Here is a 26,101-nt window from a genome sequence, read left to right on the forward strand (position 1 = left end):
ATATATCCACTCTTTTTTTAGACTCTTTTATGTTACCTCTTTTGAGAAGACCACCCCCTACCATGGGTCTCTTAGCACTTTGTACCCACTCTCACATCCCCACCATAGCACTCAGCACCTTGTATCACATGGATTCTTTTGCATATTCTATCTCCTCTAGGGATGTGTTATCATCTCTGAAAGTCCACTGACTTGCAGCAGAGTACCTAGATCAGGGGACACTTGTTGATATACTAGACTCAAAACCCATTTCCATAGAGACATGGCAATGTGCTGGCTTTATTCACAGAAAGCAAAGGTTGGCTCTACTTTTTGTGTCTGTTTTTCTAAATTAACTAAATTTCATACTTTCTAGTTTTGAAGGTTTAACTGTCCTAGGAAGAGGTGAATGGTTTTAAAATTGAACTGAAGACCTTTAGTTGAAAGGTAGCCTTTGAGCCAATTTCATTTCAGTACTGCTGGAGAAATATGTCTGTGCTTTAAATGGGTTTATTTTCTTCAGGTGCTCCCTTACGTTGCCATTTGAAAGCCCCCTTAATCAAATCCATACTCTTGGAGACAGAGTTTCTTTTTGTTTTGTTAATGGCTCCCTTGGAAGTCTCTGGAACCCTCACAAAAGAAGGGAGTTTCTCATCTAGCATCAAAGACCAGGAGGAGTCAGGTTCCACTTGGAATACTAAGGGAACATGCTAGTGTCCTATTCCTCCCACAGCGCATGCTTTTACTCTTCTTGACCTTCACGTAAACCATTAAATGATGAACCAGCTTAGCCTCTTAAGGTACTCAGACACATCTCACTTTAGCTAACGGATGTCCCAAGAAGGTGCATATAGACAATGCATCAGAAAGAAGGCCCATCTGTGCCACAGGATGCATCTGGTCCTCTGTGAAACTCATCACCTGCCTGAAAAACATGTTTTCCACGGCCAAGAGTGTAGCAAGAATCTGAAATTTAATCCTCAGTCCAACGGCCTAGCCCGTACTGGGGTCTGACGAAAAGGATGGGAGGTGCACCCCTGGTCTGGCTAGCCTCTTCTGGGGCCTCCATCTACTGTCACTGTCTCACCAGGCCCCTGTTTGATCAAGAAGGATGAGATCGAACAGGAAACTCTGAAAGGGTAAAGGGGCAAAGGGGAGCTGGGGCCTGCAGCCTCCAGCAGCCACAGGGAGATGGTATCCCCTCTCTTACCCACTGTGCCTTTCTCTTTCTCTCTCATTCTGCCTTGGAATCCTTTATCTCCCAAAGGATAGAGAGGGAGAGACACATAGGGGGAGAACGGCATAACAAAGAAGTTGAATATATTTTAGGCTTCTGCTTTTAACCCTTCAAAATCGTTGAGTTAAACCATTTTTGCTTTATATGAATATCCATTTTCCTCAGTCCTCTGCCAATCAAAGTTGCTAAATAAAGCTGTAAATAAATAAAGGTGTATTTTATGTGCGTGCAGTTCTTTGGTTTTACTTTGGGTTACTAGCCAAGGACTGGGGAAAGGGGAAGACTCGCCCCTCTGCCCCACAGGAACAGGCTGGTTAAGGTAATCTTCCTTCAAAACTCCCTGTAAAAATAACCCTGAAGCAGAGAGTCCAACTGCCCACAGAGGTCCTGTGGAAACTTAGATTTTGATATATTGGGTTTGTTGACAATAACCAAATAGACTGGGAATCCTCTTTCCTAGAAGTTCATGACAATAAGTTGCAGGTGTATGTCTCTTGTTTTTTTTTAAATTAATTAATTAATTTATTTTTGGCTGCGTTGGGTCTTCATTGTTGTGCACGGGCTTTCTCTTGTTGCGGAGCACAGGCTCTAGGTGCATGGGCTTTGGTAGTTGTGACTCGCGGACTCTAGAGCACAGGCTCAGTAGTTGTGGCGCATGGGCTTAGTTGCTCCGCGGCATGTGGGATCTTCCCGGACCAGGGCTCGAACCCGTGTTCCCTGCATTAGCAGGCGGATTCTTAATCACTGCGCCACCAGGGAAGTCCCTGTCTCTTGTTTTAAACTAGGGTAAACAGCAGATTTCAGCAAAGTGGCAATCAGTTTCCTAATTTCTTGTGTGTGTGACAGCCAAAGCCAGAATCTACCATAAGCCAGGAAAGGAGAGAGAGGGGGACAAAGTCCCTTCAAGTCACGGCAGGGTGGTGCTTACCTGTGATCATGCTCAGTGCTGACAGGCAGGCTAAGGCTTGGATATCAAGGTTCAGGCTCTGCAAACTTAAAGAAAAGTCTTTAATGGAGTCGAGCCACTCCCCAAATCCACGAAGGCACTGAAGTCGATGCAGGACAAGTCCATTGCAGAACACAAACTTATCTTCAGCAGTGTTTGACCTACGAGAGAAAGTCGTGGTGGGTGAGGGACAGAGACACATTAAATAGGTCTGTTCAGTCTGTCCAGTGGGATAACATCATAACACACAGGCACCCACACAGTCTTGGGGCAGCGTCCAAAACCCAGCGTGGTGCTGTGAAACCTGCCCAGACGCCCTCCATGAACAAGACTGTGCTCCTGGGATAAACAACCACCACCAGGTGCCTGCTGACTTCCCTGGGGAGCCTCAGCCCTGGGGATGCTCAGGGTAGGGCGTCTGCCCTCTTATTGCTACAAGCAGTTGCTGGCTCATCCTGGGACTCATGGATGGTGGGAGTGAAGCCCAGTGCCCAGTACTCTCTGCAGTGAACACGAGACTGTTCCCTTCAGTGCTCCTTCGCACTTCGCACTTCGCTCCTTCAACTTCCCTTTCATTTCCTTAAATGTCAAAAACTGATAAGGCCCGAGGCTAGACACTAAAATTCCATTGTGCAGACTCTAAAAACACCAAGTTCCTGCAAGCGCCAGAAATCAATGACAAACTAACAGTGGTCTAAAATAAAAACAGTCCTTATTTTGTATTACATTCTCTGCTTTAAACAGTGGGGCTGTAGAGGGTTATTTCTCAACCCATCCAGATAGTTTATATTATGTCCATAGCCATCCCATTCTTTTCTAATGAAAGGTGCCCTGGAACTTCTAGTGAGCACCACTTCGCTGTGGGGCCTTGGGCACTCCTTTAATCTTTCTGAGTTTCCTCTTCCTTATCTACCAAACAGGAATTATAATTGCTACCTCCAAAGAATGTTGTGGGAATTGAATGAAACAAAGGATTTGAAAGCTCATGCACGATGCCTGGTATACAAGAGGCCAATGAGTGTTAGGTATAACTAATTCTGAATTCTAGGTGGTCCTTACCTTACTCATGAATTCCTTTAATTTTCAAATCTCTTGCCACATATTTCTCTCTCTTGGCCTTCTTCATTGACAAGTTAATGTCTCTTTAATTGTGCTTCTTGGATGAACAGCTTTATTCGTTCATTCACTCAGGAAGTATTTCCTGAGCACAAAGCCTGTGCCGTTCCTTAGCCAGACACTGGAGAACACCTGGTAAATAGGGCCTCTATGGTGCCTGCTCTCATGGAGCTTATCACCTACTTAATCCTTTGCTGCCTGCCTAATAGATGGTAGTCACATTGCTGGCTCAGCGTGGCTCCTGCACACACAGGACTGTAACTATGCTAACCACTGGCAGTCTAGTAGTAACTCCACCTCAGTCTCTCCCACAGATCCCTCCACAGAGGGACGCACGGGAGCCGAATGATTCACCCTCAGGGTTTAAAACCCAGACCTCAGAACACCAGCATGAGAATCGCTGGAGCATGACTTAAAAATGCAGATTTCTGGACTTCCTTCAAGGTAGATCCAAACCGAAATAGCTGGGAATGAGGCATGGGAATTTGCACTTTAAGTGAGAGTTTCTGGTAGTATGGTATGAAACTGGGGAGGGGGTGGTAGGGAAGACAAAGAGGGGAAAGGTGATGATTTTTCCTATAAAATTGGTAACGTGTTGGTACCATCTCCTATAAATATATAACTAAAAGGAAGCAAGGAAGATGAAATTTAAAATGCTAATGTGGACTTTAAGAGAGAAGCTTAGATCCCAGGTTCTAGCTTTTAGAAAAATCAGTTCCTTTTTGTGTTTGGTGTTATTGAGTGTCATAAGCTGAACCAAATCTTTTGATCCAGAAGCTATTCTCTTGGAGTAAACACTGGGGGCTGAGAAGCTGTGGGAACTCTTCAGCGCCCCATCTGGTGTATGAGAACAGCAACTTGTTAAATAGAAACTTGGGAGGTAAATGCAATGTTCAAAGCAAATACTTGCTCCCAGGAAATACTTTATGCACCATGAGAATCTTCCTGGAATCACAGAATGTGAGCTACAAGGGGCTTCAGAGAACACCAAATCTAACATTCTCATTTTACAAAGAAGGAAACTAAACTTCTGGTGAAGCAAGTGACCTGCTCAGGGTCTTAGAGCAAGTCTGTATTAAAACTGAGACTAGAACCCAGGAGTCCCGGCTGCCAGCCCAGGGCTCCACCCACTGCTCAGTTTTTTAATGCCTGGTCATATTTCATATGTCCACCTTGAGCAAACTTTTCACTGCTGACTTAGTTACAAACACAGCAGGTTTCAAACTTCTTCAAAGGAAGGAGTGGACTGAGGAAGATAAAATAAAAGTAATTACCTGATGGAAAGTCTGAGAACAAACAGCTCCAAAAAGGCTGATTCTATAAGTAATGTCTGATCTTCTTTGGGGAGATCAGTAAATCCGGGAATCTTTTCTGCCCAGCTTCTAGATACGTCAATGGAGGCTGTTAGAAGGTTGTAGAACTGTTGTACGTGCTCGGCATCTGTGCCTGCAGCGGCCTGGTCAGTGGGACAGTACTAGAATGCAAACCACAGATAGCGGCGTTATCTCAATCCAACAGGGATAACAGCATCATTTGCAGCTTGGCTCTTCCAAGATTTTCAACACCTAAATCCTTACTTTTAGGTGCCACAGTTTATAAAACCTTTTTGCATTCACAGTCTCATTGGATTCTCACAATAGCCCTGTGACATAGATAGAGTGGATTCTGTTACCACTTAATAGGCAATGAAATTTGCTTAAGTCCCATTAGTGCGGTGGTTTTCAATCCTGACTGCAATCATCTGGGGAGCTTTAAAAAAACACTCATGTCTGGGTCATATCCACAGAGATTCTAATTTAACTGGTCTGGGATCGGGACTGGTCATCAGGAATTTTAAAAGCTCCCCAGGTGATTCCAAAGGGCTGCTGTGTTGAGAACCATTACCCCAGGGGTTTGTGTCTGCATGGGCCTCCAGCATCCACAGATTCCCTAAGGCACAGCTGTCTCCAAACAAGATGCTTAATTAACCCCTGGTTCTCAAACTGTGGCCCCTGGCCCAGCAGCATCAGCAACACCTGGGAATGTGTTAGAAATGAAAATCTCCAGCTCTGCCCCAGACCTACAGAACCAGAAGCTCTGAGGGTAGGCCCAAGAAACTGTTTTATCAAGATCTCCAGGTGAATCCTCATGCACAGTGAAGTTTGAGAATCACGGAATTAACCAATACGAGAAGATGGATGCTTGCTGCAGGTGGATTTCTGAGAGATAAAACAGACAAGGAAGGGGTCGGGGAGGAGTGTGTCCTTGGCAGGGCCCAGGCAGCTGTGTGCCATCAGACTCAGGGCTCGCGGCTACTAAAATTCATCAAAATTAAATGCAATTTAAAATCCAGTTCTTCAGTCACACTGGCCATATTTCAAGTGCTCAATAGTCACATGTGTTTAGAACACTTCCATCACAGCAGAACACCCTATTGGACATCATTGATCTAGAGGGCCCCGGGAGAAGAAAGGTACAAACAGGGATAAAGTCTCGACACGGCTTTTAGATATGCTGGTAGAGTCTGGGTTTTGCTTGAGTCAGGCGGGAAAGATGGATACAGCGAGATAATAATCAAGGGACAACCAACAACACAGAGACTTAGGAGATGTGCAAAAACATTCATATAAATATGCACGTCATTGCCTTCACACGAAAACAGCTGAGTGTGCTTTTGTGTCTCCGTTGATATCCTCAAAGGGCATGGATTTTAATCCTTATTTTACAGATGAGGAAACTGAGGCTCAAAGAAGCTTGGAAAGGTTAATACACTTTCCCAAGTTACATAACCAACAGTGGTACAGCCAAGACTTAAACATGGCTCTGTGATTTCCAGTCCTACACCTCCTAGCTGTTAATAGGTCTGATGTTACTAGCTGGTGGCCTGTAGGATAGTTTTAAAAAGGATTTTGCTTTGCTTTAATTGGAGTTCTCCATGTATGTATTCATTTGGTCCCATATTTTGTCAACACAGTGACTGGCACATAATTGACGCTCAATAAACTGTTGTTGAATATTGTTCCATGAAAGAACAGTCAGGGGAGTGCCTAGGTTTGCAACAATACTCTAACCTGGCTGGAGGACAAACGGCCAATAAGCAGCCAAGTGCTCACTGTAGAACTACACAGGTGTGAGGAAATGAGGCACTTGTCTTAATTGGGTCTTTTTTTTTCCTTTGTGTTTTCCCAAGAGGCATCATGAAATAACAAAAGAAACATCAGACAAGGAGCCAAGCTACTTTGATCCTAGATTTGTCTAGCCTCCTAATTTGTGAAATAATGTAGCTCTGCTGCTATAGTTATCTGGGGTAAATTACTTCATTTTTCTGAGCCTCAGTTTTCTCCTCTGTAAAATGGGGATAATATCTTCCTTAACATTTTGTTGTGATGATTAAATGTGATAATACATGCAGAGGACCTGACGCATAGAATGTGTTTAACACATGACGACAGTGATGATACTGATAACAGTTTTGATACTTGGAGTTATCACTGTCCCTCAGCTTCCATATTTATAAAATGGGGGAAGGGGTTGAATTGGAAGGTTTCTAATTTTCAGCCCTGACTTTTTCTAGGATCCCATAATATCAGGTCCAGTTCAAATCCCTGGCTCCTCTGTTCCCAATAATCTACCCAGGGCCTGGATTCTGTGAAGCCCTGGATGTTCTGTGTTGTAATGGACCATGGAAGCAAAGTCCAGGAGAAGGAAGCAGTCATCCTTCCCACAGATATTCAAGGATGACAGCATGATACTGGTGTCATAGACACTCCCCACCAGTTCCTTCCAGCACACATACTATTAACTGGAGGAGAGTGGAAAAAAAAAGATTTTATTTTTAAACTTTCTCTTCTTATATGAATCTAATTCCATATGCTCTCCAGGGGCAGGATGAAATTCAGGGCAGTACCACCTTTAGAAAGTTGACAGCACTACATGTGAAACTCCCAGGTAATTCAGAGTTGAGGAAAGAATGTTGGATCAGGCGGTAGGTCATGGGGACCTCCTCCAGACTCTGGCACTGACTTGCTGTGCAGCCCTAGACAAGGCACTTAACTTCTCTGGGTTTGTTTCTGCCTCTGAAGCTGGAAGTGACTAGACTAGCTGATTCCTTCTGGCTCTTACATTCAGCTATCTTTCTGTTACTGATTTCTAGTTTAATTCCTTTGTGGGATTGACGGCAGACACTGTATGATTTCTATTCTTTTAAATGTGTTAAGGTGTGTTTTATGGCCCAGATCATCATCTATCCTGGTGAATGTTCCATGTGATGGCTTTTGCATTTGATGATTCTAAATGTTGCTAATCACACCAGGTGTGACGGTATTGCCTAGAATTTGATACTGATTCAGCATTGTTGTTTTAAAATAGTGTGTTAAATGGAGAAAAAAAGACTAAAGAATGTCAAGGAATGGGACCTAACAGCTCTCTCCTGCACTGAAGTCCCTGAAACCATGGCTCACAACTCAATAATCTCCCTGCTTCCAATATTTGCTCAGAATCCTCCAGAGCACTTAGCTTTCCCCCAGGGTCCTCTGCAGGCCTCCACCCCTGCTGGGCTCACATTTCATGCATCCTGCACACAGGGAAATGCAGTTGCTGCCTGTGTGTGCTGTTTTCTCTGATAGAGTCCAGCAGGGAGGAAAGCCAGCAGGCCCTGTGTGCCAGACTCCAGCCAGACCCTCTGAGCTTCACCTGCAGCGATTCTGGTTCATGTTTCAGAATTCTGGAGCCAAACTGGATTCAGCCTGAGCCACCAGTAACTTGGGGGTGACTGGAGGGTCAGCATCAACTGCTGGGGGGAAAAGACAAATCAAGTATCCCCTCTACTGAACATAAGATTTAAAGAAACGGAACAAAACATTTTAGAGTCTTTCTCTGCCTGGACTAGCAATTTATAAACACCTCGCTAAGGAATACTGTACGTGGAGTTGGAAGAACCAGACCCCCATCTCTGCTTCTGTGCTCCCCTACATCCCTCTGTCTCTGGGATAAGCAGCCTTGGGGTTCACCAAAGAAAAATCTAGAAATACTTGTTTATTGACCATTCTCATCAGACATAGGCCCAATAGAGAAAGACTTTAAAAATAAATCTTTTTTTCCTATTTATGCTTTTTATTCCAGCCTATATGAATAATCAATAATCAGGTTTTACCACTAGTCAAAGACACAATATTGCATTTACTGATAGCTAATGTCTAATGCAGATTTCTACGAAGCACTTAGATTGAGAAGCTAGAGCTGCAAAAAACAATGAATACTATTTAAACTAAATTGAGTTGGCACATTTCAAATGGCAATACCATGGCTATACAGGTCAGATTTCAGCCACAACCTAGGCCTAAAATAAGTTATTTGGGAATTACGTGAGACCCTTGGTGAACACCAGCCCTAAAATTTAGCAATGTGATGTTTCATCGCATTTCACAGAGTGGAATCTGCTATTTACTCTTCCTCGGTGTCAGTCCAGGCTAAATATGTAAAATGTCCTAAGAACACTTTGTTTCCACTTAGAATTTAACTTTTCCCTGGGTCCTTATATTTCTTTATATTTTAGATGTTATCATTCTATGAGCCAAACTATGTATACATATTCTTAGGTTCTTACACTTTAAAAAGTGACACTTTAAAAAGTGGCAATGAATATATTTTATCCCCAATTTTTTCTTTTCTGATCTAATTGCCTCCCCTCTCTAAAAAACCAAACCAAAACCAAAAAACCCTCCTCTCCTCCCGTCAATGGCATCACTGCAGTTATATATTTGTTTACTTTCCGTCTCCTTCACTTGCCTGTAAGCTCCATGAGGGCAGGAGCTGCATCTTGTTCAATAACGTGTCCACTGCTCTGGAAGAATTGTTAAATGAATCAATGACTTTCTGTTAAACTTATCTCTATTGCTCATTCCTTCTCAACCCCAAGAAAGTTGGGATACAGGAGATACGAGGTAAAATGGAATTGTTCTTATTAAACCATATCGATCGTTCTCAAGGCTTAGTGTGCCAAAGAATCCTCCAAGGTCCTCTTCAGAATACAGATTCCTGCCTGCCTTCCCCCGTCCCCCAATTCTGAGTCAGTAGGCCTGCCTGTGGCCCCGAGAATCTGCATTTGAAGCAAACACCCTGACTCCTTCTGATACATGCAGTCTGCGCACCACACTTTGGGAAATGCAGACCTGTACCCATAGGGGAATCAGAGGGTCAGGGAAGGAGAAGGCTGGAAGGGATCATGGCAGTGCATTTAGTCCAATCTCCTCGGCCTTCAGAGGAGAAAACTGAGGCCTACAGCGGGGCAGAACTTGCCTGAAATCATCTAGTGAGTTGGTGGCAATTTGAGAGGGTCTTCTGAGTAGCTTCATGAAAGCACCCTCTTTGCAGAATCTTCATGTTGTTTATTTTGTAGGTTTAACACGTGTCAACCATGTTGTTTCTTAGGCTATCTTGTTAACATATTTAAATGCCACTTGCTGGTGCCTGGTTTTATCTGGGCAGTATCTCTTGTATTTGGAGTCTGTTACTATACTAAGTGACACCCATTACCAGAAAACATCCTAGTTTGCTGGAAAATACTTGAAATGACCAACTAATGAGGATGGGAAGTGCATTTTCTCATTAGTAATTATGCAGGCTCTGAAGACAAGCCCAGTATCTATATATACTTGTAATGCTCCATTAAAGGCAACTGTGGGGTACAGAATAGCAACATTTCAAGGAGAAACAAATCAAATGTGACGTGTTTTGACTGCACTGATATACAATGATCTGAGCTCACTTTTGAAGGAGAGAAGTTTGGCCCAAAGGAGAAGAAAAGTTCCCAGAGCCAGGAACGCTTCACAGAGTGAAGAGCCCTCTTTCTGGCCTTGAAAACCCCCTTCCCTCTGTGACTTGGAACAACTCCTCACCTCCCTTTCCCACAAACGAGGAAAATGCTCACTTACTACCTTAAAGGCACATAGGCAGGTACAAGATTAGAACATACCTGCCTGGAAAACATTTTCTCATTTCTCTGATTCACTGGGGGAAGGTAGCATCTTTAATAAATTGTTTTGGTCAAGCCAATTGTCTGACTCAAAACTGACAGGGCATATTCTTCTTTAAAAGGTAAAATTATGTATACCACTATGATATAGACTAGGCAGGAATAAATGAAGAAGAGACTTTCATTTTTCACTTTATTCACTTCTAAATGGTCTGCCTTTTATAAATTACTCTTATTGTAATTTTTAAAATCTAATAAAGCTTCTATTAAAAAAAACCTAGTATATTGCTATTAAACAGAAGTGGCAGTATGGTGAAAGAGAAACATATTACTTTGAGTGATGAGATTTGGGTCTAACCCTAGCTCTGCCACTGACCTTAGGCAAGCCACTTAGCCTTTTTAAGCCTTTATTTACTCTTCTGAAATATGGGTTTTGGATTAGATGACCTCAAGATCACCTCCAGTTCTATGAATTAATAAATAAAAAACTTTAAGGAGAAGGTAATATGAAAATTGAATTTCAATGAATGACATTAAAAAAATGACTGAAACCATAAATTGTACCACATAAACTGGTTTTAAGTGAAATTATGTAAGAATGTACGTGATGGTGCCTGGCTCAAAGTAGGCATTCAATAAATTCATTTTGCTTCATTCATTTTATGTTAATTTTTTTTTTTAAAGAGAATGAAGCAAATTCAATCTTGTGAAGTAACAAGTTGTTTAACAACACATATTCTTATATGTATATGTATATATATTCACTTGCATTTAGGGACAGTAAGGTAAACCCTAGAATCATAAAATCTTAGCATTGGAAGGAAATTATTATCAGTCAAAATAACCTCTCTCCTTGTGAGGAACCCTGTTATGTGTTCTCCTTAGTTTCTTCTTGTGTTGATGAACTCACGCTTCCACAGCAGCTCTTGTAGCAAGGAGAGCTCTTCCTTGTCCTCAGAGTGAGCTGGAAGGGCCCCCTCCTTCACTATCTAGTTCTGCCCTAGGGAGCAACAGTCCTCTTGGCAACAGGGCCAAAGTGTGACCTAATCCTGCCGAATCTTCTCCCTTTCTGTCTACGTATTTCCATTTCCTCCAACCATCCTTTTCGAGTTTCCAGAAACAGTGTATCCACATACACTGCATCCTCTTAAATCCCAGCTTGGAACTGAACTCCACCCTTGAAGTGTGGACTGACAGAGTCCGTGGGACACCATCAACTTGGCTCTAGTCCCATGCTTCTACTACTGAGGCCTAAGCTAATTTTGCATCCCTCCCTTCCACTGCACACTTGGTTGGTTCTTACTGAATGTGTATGGAATAAACTCCTGAGATCTTCTTAACATGAACCACTGACAGGCCAAGGCTCTCCCATTTAAAAATATTCTAAATGCTGAGCTTCACACTTATTTTTGTGACCTTTCTTCACAATGGTTTCAGCCCATCCTGTTCCAGCTTGTCGAAATCACTCTGAATGTTGACACTGACATCCATCATATTAGCGATCCCTCCCAGCTTTCTGTCATCTGCAAATGTGATCAGCATGCCTTCTCTGCCTTCATCCAAGTTTTTGATGAAAACTCACTGTATTTTATTAAAAAAAGACTTTTAATTTAATTGATTTGGGTCCAATTTTTGATAATTTTGTAAAGCTATCTAAAAGCAGGAGAATCCAAGCTATGAGGTTCAACCCAATTCCAAAACAATGCAATTAAAATAAATACGCTTTACAAAATTGAGCCAGGCCCCAAAGGTAGTATCAGTGTGACCCAGACTCTGGCATGGTCAATCTGTTATTTTGGGCAAAGCTAACAATTAAATTGGATAAATGTTTGTTGATGAGGATGATGACTCTAGCCTAACACCCTGAATGGTGCAGAAGCAAGCAAACACAGTGGATTGATTTTTCACGGTGAGGCAGTTCCCATCTGGGACAACTCAAAGTACGGGGTAGGGTTTGCTGCTGAATAACTAATTAGGCCATGTAGACCAATAATTGGATAATTTGGGCCCCCCCAACCCACCAAATCACTTCGTGGACTAAACCTCTGGACTGGCCATCAATAGTGATTTCAAATGCCCCAGAACAAGGTCAGATTGTGTGCTGTAGCCTCAGTGAAGGCAGTGCCAAGAAGCTTCATTAATTCAGATGAATTGCATAAGGGAAGGCCAGAGTTGGCTCATGGAAAAGTTTTTATTCCCAAATGCTTTTCTCTCACCCACTCTCACTGAAACCAGAGATGCAAGGAATTATGGTTTTAAGAGCACAGACTTTGGGGGCCAAATTGGGCCCACTTGGCTTCTAATTCTATCTCTGATACATATTACTAGGTGACCTTGGGCAAGTCAGTCCTTTAGCCTTTCTCAGTTTTAATCTCATCTATGAGAGATCATAACACTTACCTTAGTGGTTTTGCTACATAGCACCTGACATGTGTAGTGTTTATACTCATTAGAACATTCAACAAAGGATAGAATAAGAAGTTTTGGTCAAGGAGATAACATACAGGGCACTGTGCTAAAGCTTTGACAAGTATCATCTTATTTAAACTTCCCTGGGAAGTTAAACCCTGGGAAGTAGATATTATTATTATTACGCCACAACACAGATTAGGAAACTGATGCATTAAAAGATTTAATCAGTTGCTCAAGATCACCCAGCTAGTACATGATGGTGTTGGGATTTTAATCGAGGCCTGCATGGTTCCAAAACCTAAGCCCTTAATCACTGCATTATTCTGTTAGACTATTATTTGAGACTTGACTTCAGTCAAGAGATGCTACTTGTAATCAGAGTAAGAGTCCTCAACCTTTGATGCTAAGGGTCTACCATGCTTCTCATATGAAGTCTTGTGCTCAAGTGTGGAGAGGAGGCTTCACAACCTAAAATGAGGGAGGGGATGAGGGAAGGAAGATCACAGCAGATATACAAATCACCCCTTCACTTTCGTCAACATTGCAGCCTAAAAGAAGGGCATATGGCAGACACTCTCACACTCTTGGCCAGCTCTTCAACCAGAAGTTTGAAATACTGATTGGACCTGGAGAGGGCAATCTGGTAGCTGCTGCCAAGCCAAATCAACCAACTGGGGATCCCTGGACTGGTATCTCTCTTATCTGTGCGTAAACTGTGTTTCTAAGTTTTCTTGTCTTACGGTGGGATTAACCATTCGTACAGTTCATGCTTCTTTCAATGGTTAGATGAGACAAAGTACCACAATGCCTAGCACATAGAAATTGCTCAATAATTGAGATCTTTTTCCTTTCTTTTCTTCTTGGGTGAGACCCTGTCTTACTAGAAGTCTGCTTTTCTAAGTCTCTTTTAAAACTGCCTTCCAGTAATGTTTATACCTTTGCTCCGAAAATCCTTCCTCATCATTCTTTGTGTTATCCAAATTTCTGGGAAATTGCAGGGTTTAAACTGATGATATTTTACTATATCCCATATGAAATAAAAGTGTTAATACATTTTGGTTGGCTTAAATAACAACACTGGTAATCATTTACAATTTTCAAATGTTTTCTCAACCGTCATTCCTGTGTGACTGATGTTCAAAACATCCCTCTGAGGTTAAATATTGTAATCATCTCCACTGTAAGGATGAGAAAGCCAAGAGCAGGAGCCAGGTGACACAGGCAGGAAGCAGCAGAGGCAGCATTCCATCCCAGTCCTCCTGACACCTCCCGATGTCAAGGCCAGTGTTTGCTCCTCTCCATCAATGGTTTAATCCCTCAGTATAAGCACTAGGTCAGTCAATGCCGGTGCAATTGGGTAAAATGTTTAAGGATAACTTGAAGCTTACCCAGATGGTTTGGTCACAATATGGAAAAAAAAAGTAGTCACTTTGTCTAAAGCATGAAAGAAATGTACAAATTGTAATTCACCTGTGCAAATTTTCGTTGGCACAACCATCAGGAATCCTGCAACAATGGGTATGACAGGTGCAGCACTGTCAGGGTCATTTGTTAAGGCATTTAGAGATTCAATAAGGCAAAAATTATTTGGTGCAATGGATGCACTGGAATTGTTAAGTGAAGTGAAAAATAGAGAAAAGGTATGAAAACGGTTGAGCACAGTGCCAGGCACAAAGTCATTCAATCCACTCTTATTACTATTATCATGAACAGAGACCCTGATCATTCATTCAAGAGCAAGACATCATAAAACTTACTCTGGAATAATCGAGATCTCTGGGCGTTGAGTCTGTTAAAGCTCGGACGAGGGCATTCATCATACAGATTGGAGGAGAAGGTGGAGAGGGCTGAGAGGCTTCCTGCTGTAATGGGCTCTTTGGTTTGGAAGGCAGCCGACCTCTCCTCCCTTTCAGACTATCTGTACGGACGACTGATACCGAGAGAAACAAACAAAAATGTCTTCAAAGATATCCATGAACAGCCATAAATCACGAAAAGGAATCAAAACACTTTACAGTTGAGCAAATCATTAATGATACCAACCATTTAAAAGTGGCAATAAGTTTGGAGTAATAGCCACACAATGATTTAATGAGAGTTGAAATGAGCAGCATAAAAGCCACCCCATACTTACATTTGGTAATGAATTAGCCCTAAAAGTCTCCTTCTCAAATAGAACAAAGATGTATGTACACAGGCTCTCTATTGATTTTGAGAAATTAGAATAAGTAGACCTCAGCTATTTTTGAATGTAAATACACACCATAAAAATAAAATGTTGAAAAGAAAGGGAAACTAGGAAACTTCACCATTCTAATGTAAACATTAACTTTTTCAGTGATATCTGAGAATATTTATAAGCAAGCTGGACAAAAAGCATTATATCCATACCTTCTTTAACCATTCCGACACTGAGACACTTCTGAAATCGACAGTACTGACATCGGTTTCGACGTCTCTTGTCTACAGGGCAGTTTTTATTTGCCAGGCAAACATACTTTGCATTTTTCTGCACTGTTCTCTGAGGAAATACAATACAGAGATAGTCAACTAATAGTTTCTGGAAAGAGGTAGGACCTGACAAGATGTATTTTAATTACAATGTGAAAAGCGACAGTGCAATTTGTATAATTAGATAAATTTAATTTCCTAACACGCTAGCCTGCAGGAAAAACAATTTTATTAGTGTTAGCTGCTGACAATGAAAATCATCTCGGATTGTTCTGAAGCAAGTCTCAGGAGACACCCAAGTCTGAATGATAAAATCATATCTGAAATTACCAGGTCAACATATCATACCTTGGAGGATTAGATTATCTTCACTTTTAATATCCCTTTGGGAACAATTTTCTACTTGTTCCACTCCCCTGATTATTGCTGACCTTATTAAAATAAAATCAAAATGATCTGGGATGTACTTTGCTGGATATCACTATTGTAAGTCAAATATCACAGAAACTGGCTTTGTTCCCCAATAGAGATGAAATCATAAAAAGCAAAAACGAGGACTTGTCTAGTTATAACATATAGGAAATAATGTTTTAATGCAAAAAAATCACTTAATCAGCTTGTATAGTGTATTTTATTTTTAAAAGAATGGTAAACTGTCCATTTCTCATTTTTGAAAGCAAAATCGTAAAACGGGATACTAAAAACCGCTATCACATCCAAGAAAGAAAAAAAAATACCAAACAAACAAAAAGAATGAGATAAAAGAAGGAATATGAGAGCCATATATTTTCAATGAAAATTCCCATTAATTGGTTATTTCATAAATGACTATTGACACAGACATCAAAATAGCCATACTGTAAAAGACGTATCATAAAACTTGGGCCTGGTTATAAAATAATGTTGTATTCTTCAGAATCATGTATAATTTTAAAATGAAACATGAAGAAATAATAAAGGATATTTTATGCTCCAAATATAAGAGAATGCTTGATTTTTTTAAAAAAATTAAAAACATTTGTGCAAATGGATGTGTATTTACCACTCATTCAGGAATTACCTGAATCTATTCAACTCCAAATAGAGCAGAAAGTTGGAATTTATTTGGTAAGCCTGGGCTGCATAAAAAAAAGAAATCCAGGTAATTTGGGACTGGTGATCTATTTTGTGTCTAAAATTCTAAATAGATTTACTTTCTATCTTTTTTAATTTTCAGCAGTTCTCAACCCCCTTGTATCAGTTTTCACTCTATCACCTTTTAATTTCATTTTAAGAGATCATTCCTAAACTGCTTATATAAAATTTAAAGCCAGATACATTTTCCCTGCTTTAGCAGGTGATTTTAGTTTAAAATGCAAAATTTCCAAAACACAAACATACTTCTGAGGTTTCCACCATTTAAATTCGCAGCAGTTTGTAAGGGTAGGAGACTTGTGTTTCCTAAATGAAGCTCTCTTTCATTGAACATGAAGTAATTAAAAAAACTCTATTTCTTGCCATCGTCCTCAAAGATATCCCAGTTTCAGTGCTGGTGGCATTTTGCTTCAGGTATACGTTTTCCCAATAACCTCAAACCTTCCTCACATTTGTGTATGCCTGCACAATAGTTTAAGGACAGGGAGAGATCGTTATGGTTCAATCACTGAATTCCCATCATTAACTGCACTTCATGTCACATTTTTAAAGAATTCAATTTAATGGTAGAAAGCCACTGGGTAAAACCTGCTCCCGTTCCCTTAATTAACAGATCTGTGGGGTGGTTCTCCCTTATCCTACCCCTACCCTTTCTAGTATAGATTTGTTTTCAAGATATTGCTGCTGAAGAAGGATGCTGTTGGGGAACACTTAATTGACATTTGTAGACGAGGAATGTATCACCACTCCTGTATTTTGGTCAATTCAGGGGTGATTATATTTGTGGATTACTTATACTTCTCTTGTTTTTCTTTCTTTTTCCCCTTTCAGCTGCCCATTTCACTGCCTTTCAGCATTTCCGCTGAAATGCTGTAAAAAGCAAATCTGCTAAAGGAATGCAGTTACTTGAAAGTAAAGCTTGAGTAGTTAAGACAGAAAAAAAACGGCTAAACCAATGGTTCTACATTTAAAACATCATAATCCTGCATACCTCCTGTATGGCATTTAACATACTGCAAAATCCTTCCACAAGCATTTTCTCATTTATCTGCAGAAATTAATCACATAATTCCTATCTCCAGATCAAAAATAACTGTTGCTTGTTGGTATGTATACCAATGCACACATGTGCATTTTTTTAATAAATGTTTCTATTTTCATTTATAATGAACTATTCTTTTATGGCCCTTTAAAGCTTATAAAGTGCTTTCATAAACATTTCTCTCATTTAATACTCACAGCCTTTCTCTGAAATTTATTCACCTGATAGGGAAACTGAGGCCTGGAAGGAAGTGTCATGCCCAACATCATAAAATTGGTAGGTGACAGATCAAGGACTCCTATTTGAGTGTTCTGGCTCCAATTCCAGCATGCTCCCAGATACATCCTATTGGCCTCCCAAATCCTCATTATCCAATCAGCATCCAGCTTCTCCTCTCCCTCCACCCTGCCCAGCACTGAAGGCTAGGAAGTGATTATTGAGCATTCAGGGGTTTGCAAATGCCTGACATAATAGCCAGGGGAGTGAGGAGTGGGGAGGGTGGCACAGAATTAAGTGTCTGAAGAAGTCTGGGAGTCAGTAGCAAAAACAGAGCTGCAAGAGAACAAGGCCTGTTCCCCCTGAGTGGTGAGAAGAGCACTGAACTCAAGAGTCTGGAGAAACCAGCTGGAACTGTCCCCATGTGCAACTAAATCACCTCTCTAGACTTCAGTATCCTCCTGGGCAAAATAAGGGGGAGGCTGAAGACCCTCCCGCTATAAAATTCTCCTTTGGGTCTCTGAGATAATGAAGAGTGTCCCCACTCTGTGTGGTACAGAAGATGAGACCCCAGCTACTATCTTCTACAGAGCAAGCTGCCCCAAACTGCATCCATCAGCTGCCCCTGTCTATTCTGCAGCTGCAGAGCTGTGAAGAGGGCATGCACGTTGAGGTCATGCAAACATGAGTTGGCATCCTGCCTCCATCTCACTCTCTGAGTGTGTGTCCAGGGGCAGTTAACCTCCCTGAGCCTCCATTTCCTCATCTATGAAACAAGGATAATTAAACATTCAAGACGCTGTTAGTAAAAATAGCTAGTGGGTGACCAAAATTCAATGTCAGTTCTGTTTGAGTCTAGAGTCCTAGCTCTTCCTAGGAGGATTAAATGAGATACAAATACCCAGGGCCTGGCACACAGACCCTATTCCCTCAGACATCCTGGATGGACAGAAGAGGAACACAGTGAGGTGTTTGCATTTTTGAGGTCACAGATCCCTTTGCGAATCTGCTGAAAGCTCTCTCCAGAAAAATAAGCAGGAGGTAACGCCAAGTCAGGAAGTTCACAGCACCCTCAAGCCCGTCTGGGCCTCCTGTAATGGACGTCAAGTTAAAAAGCCCTGAGAAAGTGGGTGTGAGGGTGCTAGGAAAGGCTTCTGAAATGCACAGTATAACCAGTACACCTCTCAAACCGGGAAGGGCCCGCTTAGACGCTCACTCGCTCACTCGAGCGGGTGTCTGGGGAGGCTGGCTGCTGAGGGGAGAGGGAGCCGGAGGGGCGAGTGCTCACCTTGAAGAAGCCCTTGCAGCCCTCGCAGGTGCGCACACCGTAGTGCTGGCAGGCGGCGTTGTCCCCGCACACAGCGCACGTGCCCTCGCCCGACGCCGAGCTCCTGTTGGGCGGCGACGGCAGGCTGGGGCTCTCGCCCAGCAGGTTGGATGCGGTGGGGGAGGCCGTGAGGCCGAGCGGCGGGAAGGCCAGCGCGGCCGCCCTCTTGGCCAGCGGCAGCCCATACGGGTGGCCCTCGAGCGCAGCTGCCTGGCTGCCCGCGGCGGCGGCGGCGGCGGCTCCCAGCGGCAGGCTCAGCGCGGCGGCGGCCGTCGGGTCGTATCCGAGGTGGTGGCCGCCTGCGGGGCTGGGCGCGGGCGGGTGCGGCGGCGAGGGCTTGAAGGGGAAGAGCGGGAAGCGCGCGCCTGCCACCGTGGGCACCGCCTTCATCGGCTGGTCGAGCAACGGGCCGGGTGCGATGCAGCCCTGTGCCGAGGACAGCGTGTCCTCCCACATCGCCCCTGCCTGCTGGGGGAAGCCCGGCGTGGTGGGGGTGGACGGCGGGGACTGCTTAAAGTACATGGAGGTGCTGGGCAGCACCTCGTCCTCTGGGCCGGAGGGGGGTGGAATGGATGGCTGCTGCTGGTGGTGGTGGTGGTGGTGGTGGTCATGGTGGTGATGGTGGTAGCCGTGCGCGCGGCCCTCCTCCATCTTGATCAAAGGCCGGGGCCCCGACGGCTGCATCTGGTACAGGCAGGAGGGCTTGAGTTCGTAGTTGCTCGAGTAGCCCTCCATGAAGGTACTGAAGCTGGGCAGGGACGTGGTAGCCGTGGCCGTGATCTCGGTGCTGCCGAGGTCCATGGTCAGCTTGGAGTAATCAGGATTCATGATCTCCGTGGTGTATTCCAAGCCATATGTCTGTGCTGCATAACTGGAACCTGGCGGTGAAGGGCTATACTGGGCTTGCACACAGGGCATATCTGCAAGGGAGAGGAAAAAGGTCTCTCAGAAGCAAGTCGGCACTCTTGCTAGCTAATAGGTAGCAATGGACTTGTCGCTCTCCAATATGGGAAATAGAGAGGAAGTGACATTCTTTTCACCTTCTAGTATCATAGACTTAGAGTCCGTCCTTCCTTCCTCCCTCCCTCCCTTCCTTCCTTCCTCCCTTCCTTCCTTCCTTCTTCCCCTGGGAAGAAAGTTGAATCCCTGACAAACTGCCAAAGGGGCCACAGGTTGCCAAAACCCAGCCTCCTGAGGATTTCTGTGCTCACCTTCCCTCCCTTGCCCTGTCCTCCACTATATCTGTGAATTTTGATGTCTTCCCTCATAAGCCCAGTCGTGTTTTTAAAAGTGGTTTTTAGCCCTAGAGATTAAATGAAGTGACCTCGGCCACAAATTGGGAGGACAAGAAGAAATCCAGTGAATGCTGTGTTGGTTTCTTTTGGGTGAAAGAGACTACTCATCCCCCAAGTCACACGCTTTGATTTGTAAACCTATGAGTTAGTAAAAGAAAGAAAAAAAAAAAAAAGGTGTCCTACATGGGACTTACTGGCCCAGTGACATTCTAACATTTTATCAGTGCCAACTGAGGCTACCCACACACATTGTGGCTGCTTTCTCCCACCCTCTCCCTACTCCTCCAAGAAAGGCTAGCAGCCTGCTCAAACTGGACCCCTGTTGATGATTTCAGCCAGCTAGGTGGTGAGGTAGGAACGTAGGTCCAGGAAATGGACTCGGGGGAGTTTGCACCATCTGCAAAGAAAAAGATCAGCAGCTGCAACAGAACACCCACCAAACCTGCTCTCTGCCATGTATGCTATATATATATGTGTGTGTGTGTGTGTGTATTTTCCCCCCCATTCTAAGAAATAAAATATATCAGTGGCTGCTTTATAACAGTAGTTTACAGTTGTCATAATAGGTTAGTTATCTACATATTTTCTTAAGACAGAAGAATTAGCACCCCTAGAAAAGAAAGCAGTTTCTTAATAGGTTTAGTTTCTCTCAGCCCCCAAAGCAATGATATCTGGAGTGCTTACTATTGTTCAGAGAGGTTGAACTGGATGAGAAAGCCCTAAGAAATATTGGATCTAGTGGATAATTTATCTAATTATTTCCCTTTCTTTATGGCTAAATATAAATAGTAAACTGGGCAGTTTCTGGTGGTTGGTTTTTCTGAGCCAAAGGAAAACCACGTGCTTAACGTGTCTTTGGAGTCTATGGTGTAAAAGGTGTGACTAATAGAAAAGTGAATACTTAACATCTCCTTTGACATCTTTCTCTTACCCACATTTCCAAATCTGATTGAGTCATACATGTATGGGATGAAATCTTGACTTGTAGAAAGGTGTTGAAGGCCTGGTGGAAGAAGCAGTGATGAGGAGAGGCCAGTTCAAGCCTTTATTTTCCGAGCGCCCTACAAACACTCATTAGTTTGAAGTTAAAAGAGCACTTATCCTGCTGTCCAGTTGTTGGGGTAAAATGAAAGGCTAGTCATTTAAAAGAAAGAACACTGCCTGATGTTTCATTTGTTCTCCTCCCTTGAATTTCTCCATGAGTCTTTTCTATCATTCTTCTTTGCCAATCCCTACCTATTGCTCTTCTTTTTGTCTTTCTGAGGTTTCCAGATAGAAGATGAGCTTGCTGGGACTGAGTTCTATTTATCTGCATCTCTTTGGCCAGGCACCTGGTATCCCTTTACCAAATGCATAAAGAGGTATTACAAGCCAAACCTGCAATCCTTTCTTTTGCCCAAATCAAATTTACTCCTTGGTTTTCAGCTCAAATGCTTTCTCTCTTTCCCTTTGAGCTTCAATAATCCAAATGTCTGCACCCAAATGATTTGCGTTTTATACAAACAAAAATGCTTTGCATTGTTCGAAATGATCCCATAACTTAAATGCATTAGCATTAAAAATAGAGCAAATATGAAGACATTAAAATGTATAAAAGATCCAAATCTGTTGGTGTATTTGCATTTTTCTCAGGAAAAATATCTTTGAGCAATACGATTAATTTAATTTGGCTGCTCCACTAGGTAGCAACAGGGTGTGGTATCCAGAGGAGATTCGTGCAAGGAAGCCACCTGTGCCGTGAAATTCGCGGCCAGCAGTCACTCGCTGTCCTGGCGCTGGGCAAGTCGACCAGCCTGCTTGCTGGGTATGTGGCTCCCCCACCCACATATCCCAGCCCGGGAGGAATAAGGGGTCGTGCCTTCAGACCTACCTGGAGGATATCTTGCGCGCTGAATGGTGGGGCTGGGGGTCTCTCCAGCGGAGGCTGAGAGTGGAGGAGGCGGGGACGTCCGGCGGGGCGAAGCGGCGGAGGTGCTGCCGGGCTCCGCTGAGGGTCCAGTCTCAGGGCTGGGGCTTGCCGGGCTGCGCTCTTCCGCAGTGGGCTCTGCGGGCACCAGGAGAGAAGACAAAGGTCACAGTGAGACCACGCTGGGTCACCGCGGCCTGGACTGGGCGTACGGCGGTGAGGGTTGAATAGATCTCTAGAAATGCATTAATTACAAAAGAATTAGAAGGGTAAGAAAGCAGTGCTTAAGGTGACCGGAGTCCCCGGGCAGCAAGCATCACAGCGCCTTGGAGGAGCCGAGGAAAGGCTGCCCGCGCTCACCGCGGTTTTGTGGTTCCCGAACCGAGGCTAAAAAAACGCGCAGCCAGTCGTCGCCCAGAAATTAATCTATCTGCCCCCACAATTGGTTCCAAGCTAACGATGTCATGAAAACCGAAGAATGGAGAACACTTGAGGAAGGAGTTCCGCCCGAATCGGAGTCTGTGAGTGTGTACGAGCGGAAAATATTTTCCAACTTCACCCGCCCCCACCCCTCAAATACAAATTTTACACGTTGCATAGGAAAGGCACAGGGTACGGAACGAATGCATGAATGCCCCGAGGAATTAAGAAAGTCTGCGCTTTTCATTCTAAATGCTAATGGAGCTTCGCCTCTATTAGCCGCGAGTTTCGGGGGCCAGGGGTCAAGCAAACAAAAGGACACAGTGGAAATAGGCCGGCGCTGGAAACGAGGCACAAGGCGGTTGGCGTTTGCCGCTGGTGGTGAGAGGGGAGGGAGGCCCCCTGCGCCCAGCGGGCGGTATCCCAGAGGGTGGGCGACTTCGAGGCTCGGGGCCATCCGGCGACCCGGAGGGGGGCACATTCCGGAGGGCGCCGAGAGCGGCTCTGGGGTGAGCGTCTCTGCGCAAAGCCTTAGCGAAACTTTGTAGCTAGAAGCTCATTTCGGCGGGCCTCGGGTAAGGATCCCACGGCCCCAAACTCCGGCCTATAGCGCCCCCTTTGCCCGCACCCACTCGCAGCTTAACGGATGGGAACGGGGACTCGAAAAATAAAAAACCCCAAACTACCAAAATTCCAAAAACCTCGGGGGTGCGCGGGCCGCGGGTGTCGGATAAGTTTCGTCTCCCGCCGCCCCTGGGCTTGCCTGAAAGGAAAGAGGGTATCGGAGCTCCCAGATCCGGGGAGCCCTCGACGGCCAGGAAATGGGGGATTCCCTTGCCATCCCCAACCCCAGCCCCAGCTGATACTACAGAAAGCCTGCGCTCGCCCTAGCGCAGTCAAGGGCGGATCTTCCCACGGCTGTAGCTTGCGCTTCCCGTCCCTCCCGCATCTTCAGTGGGAGTCTCTGGCAACCTCCCACCACCTCCTCCAGGTGCCCGCATTCCCGCCCTTCACCGCGGCCTTTCAAGCGGAGTCTTTCTCCAAGGATAGGCCTCTGACTGGGGTGGGCGAGGGTAGCGTCTTCCCAAGGAAGGGGCTCCCCTCGAGCGCCCGGCGTTCACGGGGAAGAGCCACACCGCACTTCCTACAGCCGCCGAGCCGAGCGCCCCTCGGCTCTCTCCGCCCCCCCACCCCCCCGCCCCGAAACGACCGGTTACCTAGGCAAAGCCTCAGAGCCTGGAAACACGTTGCTCCGCTCCCGCTCGCGGCCGCCGCGGCCGGGAGCACGGAGCCTCGGGGTTGTAAATTAGGAAGAAATAACTACCTCTGTCAAAGCCCCTTTCTTTCTCGTGGGCAGACGAAAGGAACACCCCCGTGTTCCCCTCCCCGTGGTGAAGTGTGTGAAGGAAACCGTGAAACGCACCATTGTGACCGGGGCTCCTCCACGGAGTTTCCAACCCTGGGGAGCGGGGGCGGAGGTTGGGCGGGGGCAGGAGGAGTGGAGAAGAGACCGACAGAAAGGCAAAGAGAGATTCTCAGAAAGACAGAGGGAGAGGAGACAAACCGCGGGGGAGAATTTCTGCGAGCGCACGGTCCCAGGGAAGCGGGGGTGGGGGTGGGGGGGTGGGGGTGCGGGGGCAGGGAGCGGGTGTGGAGGCTGCTGTGGCCTAAGAGGTCTTTGATATTCACATTACGAGCGTCTTGCTCGGATAAGAGAACTCGAATAAACTCAAACTTCATTCATTGTGCTCAGCAGCCGCGTTAGGCAGCTGTTCCTTTCCCTAGCTCAGTTCTATAAAATATTTCTCCGTCGTGGGAAAAGAAGATTCAGGATTGGATTCGCGATGAAATGACTGAAGGGCGCCCTGTACCTCTCTCCTGGCACCCTAGGGCTCTGGGATAATAGCCCGAGATTTCTGATTACCCAACTCCTTGCAGCTCTTCCCTCTGGAGAATCCGTGGGCATAATAAATAAATGACAATCTCCAAGAACATTCTTTGGAACGAAGGGACAAATGCTTTCTCCCTCACGACTGACCCAAGCTTCCAACAGGTTCGAGAGGTGCCTTTGGAAGTCAGCCTCCGCAGGCTGCGCCCGCTTGACCGCTCTCCTCTCACCACCGAGAACTTTCATTTCTATGAAGAGTAAAACACTACGAGCAACTTCTCCAAAAGCGCGAGTTCTGTCAGTTAAGAGTAAAACACGCCTCTCCCATACCGACTCAAGGCCCGGAGGAGAGGGACACCGTTCCCACGCGTGTCGGGGCACTGGGGTCGGCAATTACACCCGATTACCTCCGAAGGGAAAAGTGTAAACGGGCAAGTCGGCGACGCCAGGCAGACGTGCCTGGTGGAGCCCCAGGCTCATTTCAATACAATAAGCCACATTCCTACAATTACGCCCTCTTTCCTGAGATCCTCGGAGCGCCGCTGCAAACTCCGGCCGCTGCTGACCAGGCCCCTTCCCTCCCAAGCTTCCTCCCAGTCAACCGTCTCGGAGTCACCATTAGGCATATTAACTTGGACCCACCGGAGCCCCTATTTTCAATCCTAGTTAAAAGGCAGGAAAATTACTGCCGTTCATCACCGGAGCTGCAACTCCCTGCCGCTGCCGCCGCCTAGAGCATCATTACCATGACAACTAGAGCCGAAATACCCTGAATTACATCGCTGGAGCTGCTACTGCACAAATCCCGGTCCTCCTCTTTGTTAGAGGCTTTTCGCCTCTTTGGGTAGGGAGAGGAATCCCACAAGCTCCAGAGATCCCCGCAGGCCCGCTACGGGGGAAAAGTTTCAGATCAGAACCCACCGGCGACTCCGCGAGCAAAGCCTGAGCGAGGAGGCGAGGGGGGAAAACCCCACACTCAAAGTTGTCAATTTCAGAAGCTAAGCTTCCCAGCGCGCCAACTTTTTAGCAAGTCCCCCTATTAACTGAGCGAATCTCATACGTACTTGAGTGCTGTGGCGGTTCCGTCTTTAGAGCGAGTTTCTAGAAAGCTGCCCCGAAATCTGCACTGGGGGCGGCGGGGGGGGTGGGAGTCACAGTTGCTGTCCCGGAAGGGCTGCGGTGTAGAAGTCCAGCGGCTCCCAGAGGCAGTGAGCTGCTGGCAGGGGATGCTGCGATCCCGATTCATGGGAGAGCGCCGCCGAGGGGTTCCGCGGGCGTCCTGGCTCGGGCCGCGACCAGGGGGTAGGATGCCGCTTCTGTTCCCACCTCCACTGCCACCGCCGGCGCTGTCAGCGTTGCAAAGTGAGACCGGGAGGGGCGTCCGCCTGCCGCGCAGCGCTGCACCCGCGAGGGCGCAGGGTGAGAGGGGTGTGAGCGCGCGGGAGAGAGTGGAGTGTGTGTGAGGAGCGTGTGTGCGCGCGTGTGTCTGTGTGTGCGAGTGAGGGAGCGGGTGTGAGCTTGTCTGTGTGTGGGGAGCGGAGGAGGAGCAGGAGCTGGAGGGGTGGGGGGCGGGAGGCAGGAGACTCCGCTCTCCCGGCTGCGCGTTCGCTCTCTCTCTCGGCACGTCATTTATGCCACAGGAGCCCTAGCGGCCTCTCCATAGAGTGCCTGGAATGCGAGACGTCAATGTGACGCCATGGGACGCTACGTCACCCTCCTCCTCCCTCCCCTGGCCCAGCCGGTTCCGCGTGTGCGAGGGAGGGTGTGTGTGTGCATGTGT

General features: G+C 45.5%; 1 protein-coding gene across 2 annotated transcripts in view; it reads right to left on the reverse strand.

Moving 5' to 3' along the window:
* NR4A3 (nuclear receptor subfamily 4 group A member 3) overlaps nt 1-25,843 on the reverse strand; it is a 36,765-nt gene extending 10,922 nt beyond the window's left edge. The window contains exons 1-7 of one of the 2 annotated variants that reach the window (XM_030829835.2): nt 25,386-25,843; nt 21,978-22,151; nt 18,774-19,732; nt 15,034-15,163; nt 14,400-14,572; nt 4,553-4,752; nt 2,145-2,323 (exon numbers count right to left, since the gene is read on the reverse strand). In XM_030829835.2, coding sequence (XP_030685695.1) covers nt 2,145-2,323; nt 4,553-4,752; nt 14,400-14,572; nt 15,034-15,163; nt 18,774-19,730 — 1,639 coding nt within the window. In that variant the 5' untranslated portion in view covers nt 19,731-19,732; nt 21,978-22,151; nt 25,386-25,843. Of the gene's footprint in view, nt 1-2,144; nt 2,324-4,552; nt 4,753-14,399; nt 14,573-15,033; nt 15,164-18,773; nt 19,733-21,977; nt 22,152-23,650; nt 23,693-25,385 lie in introns of those variants that run through there. The other variant, XM_060300697.1, reaches the window with a different exon arrangement.
* Between the last annotated feature and the right edge of the window lie 258 nt (nt 25,844-26,101).

Source organism: Globicephala melas, chromosome 6 (genome assembly GCF_963455315.2).
Source record: "Globicephala melas chromosome 6, mGloMel1.2, whole genome shotgun sequence".
NCBI classification, from domain to species: Eukaryota; Metazoa; Chordata; class Mammalia; order Artiodactyla; family Delphinidae; genus Globicephala; species Globicephala melas.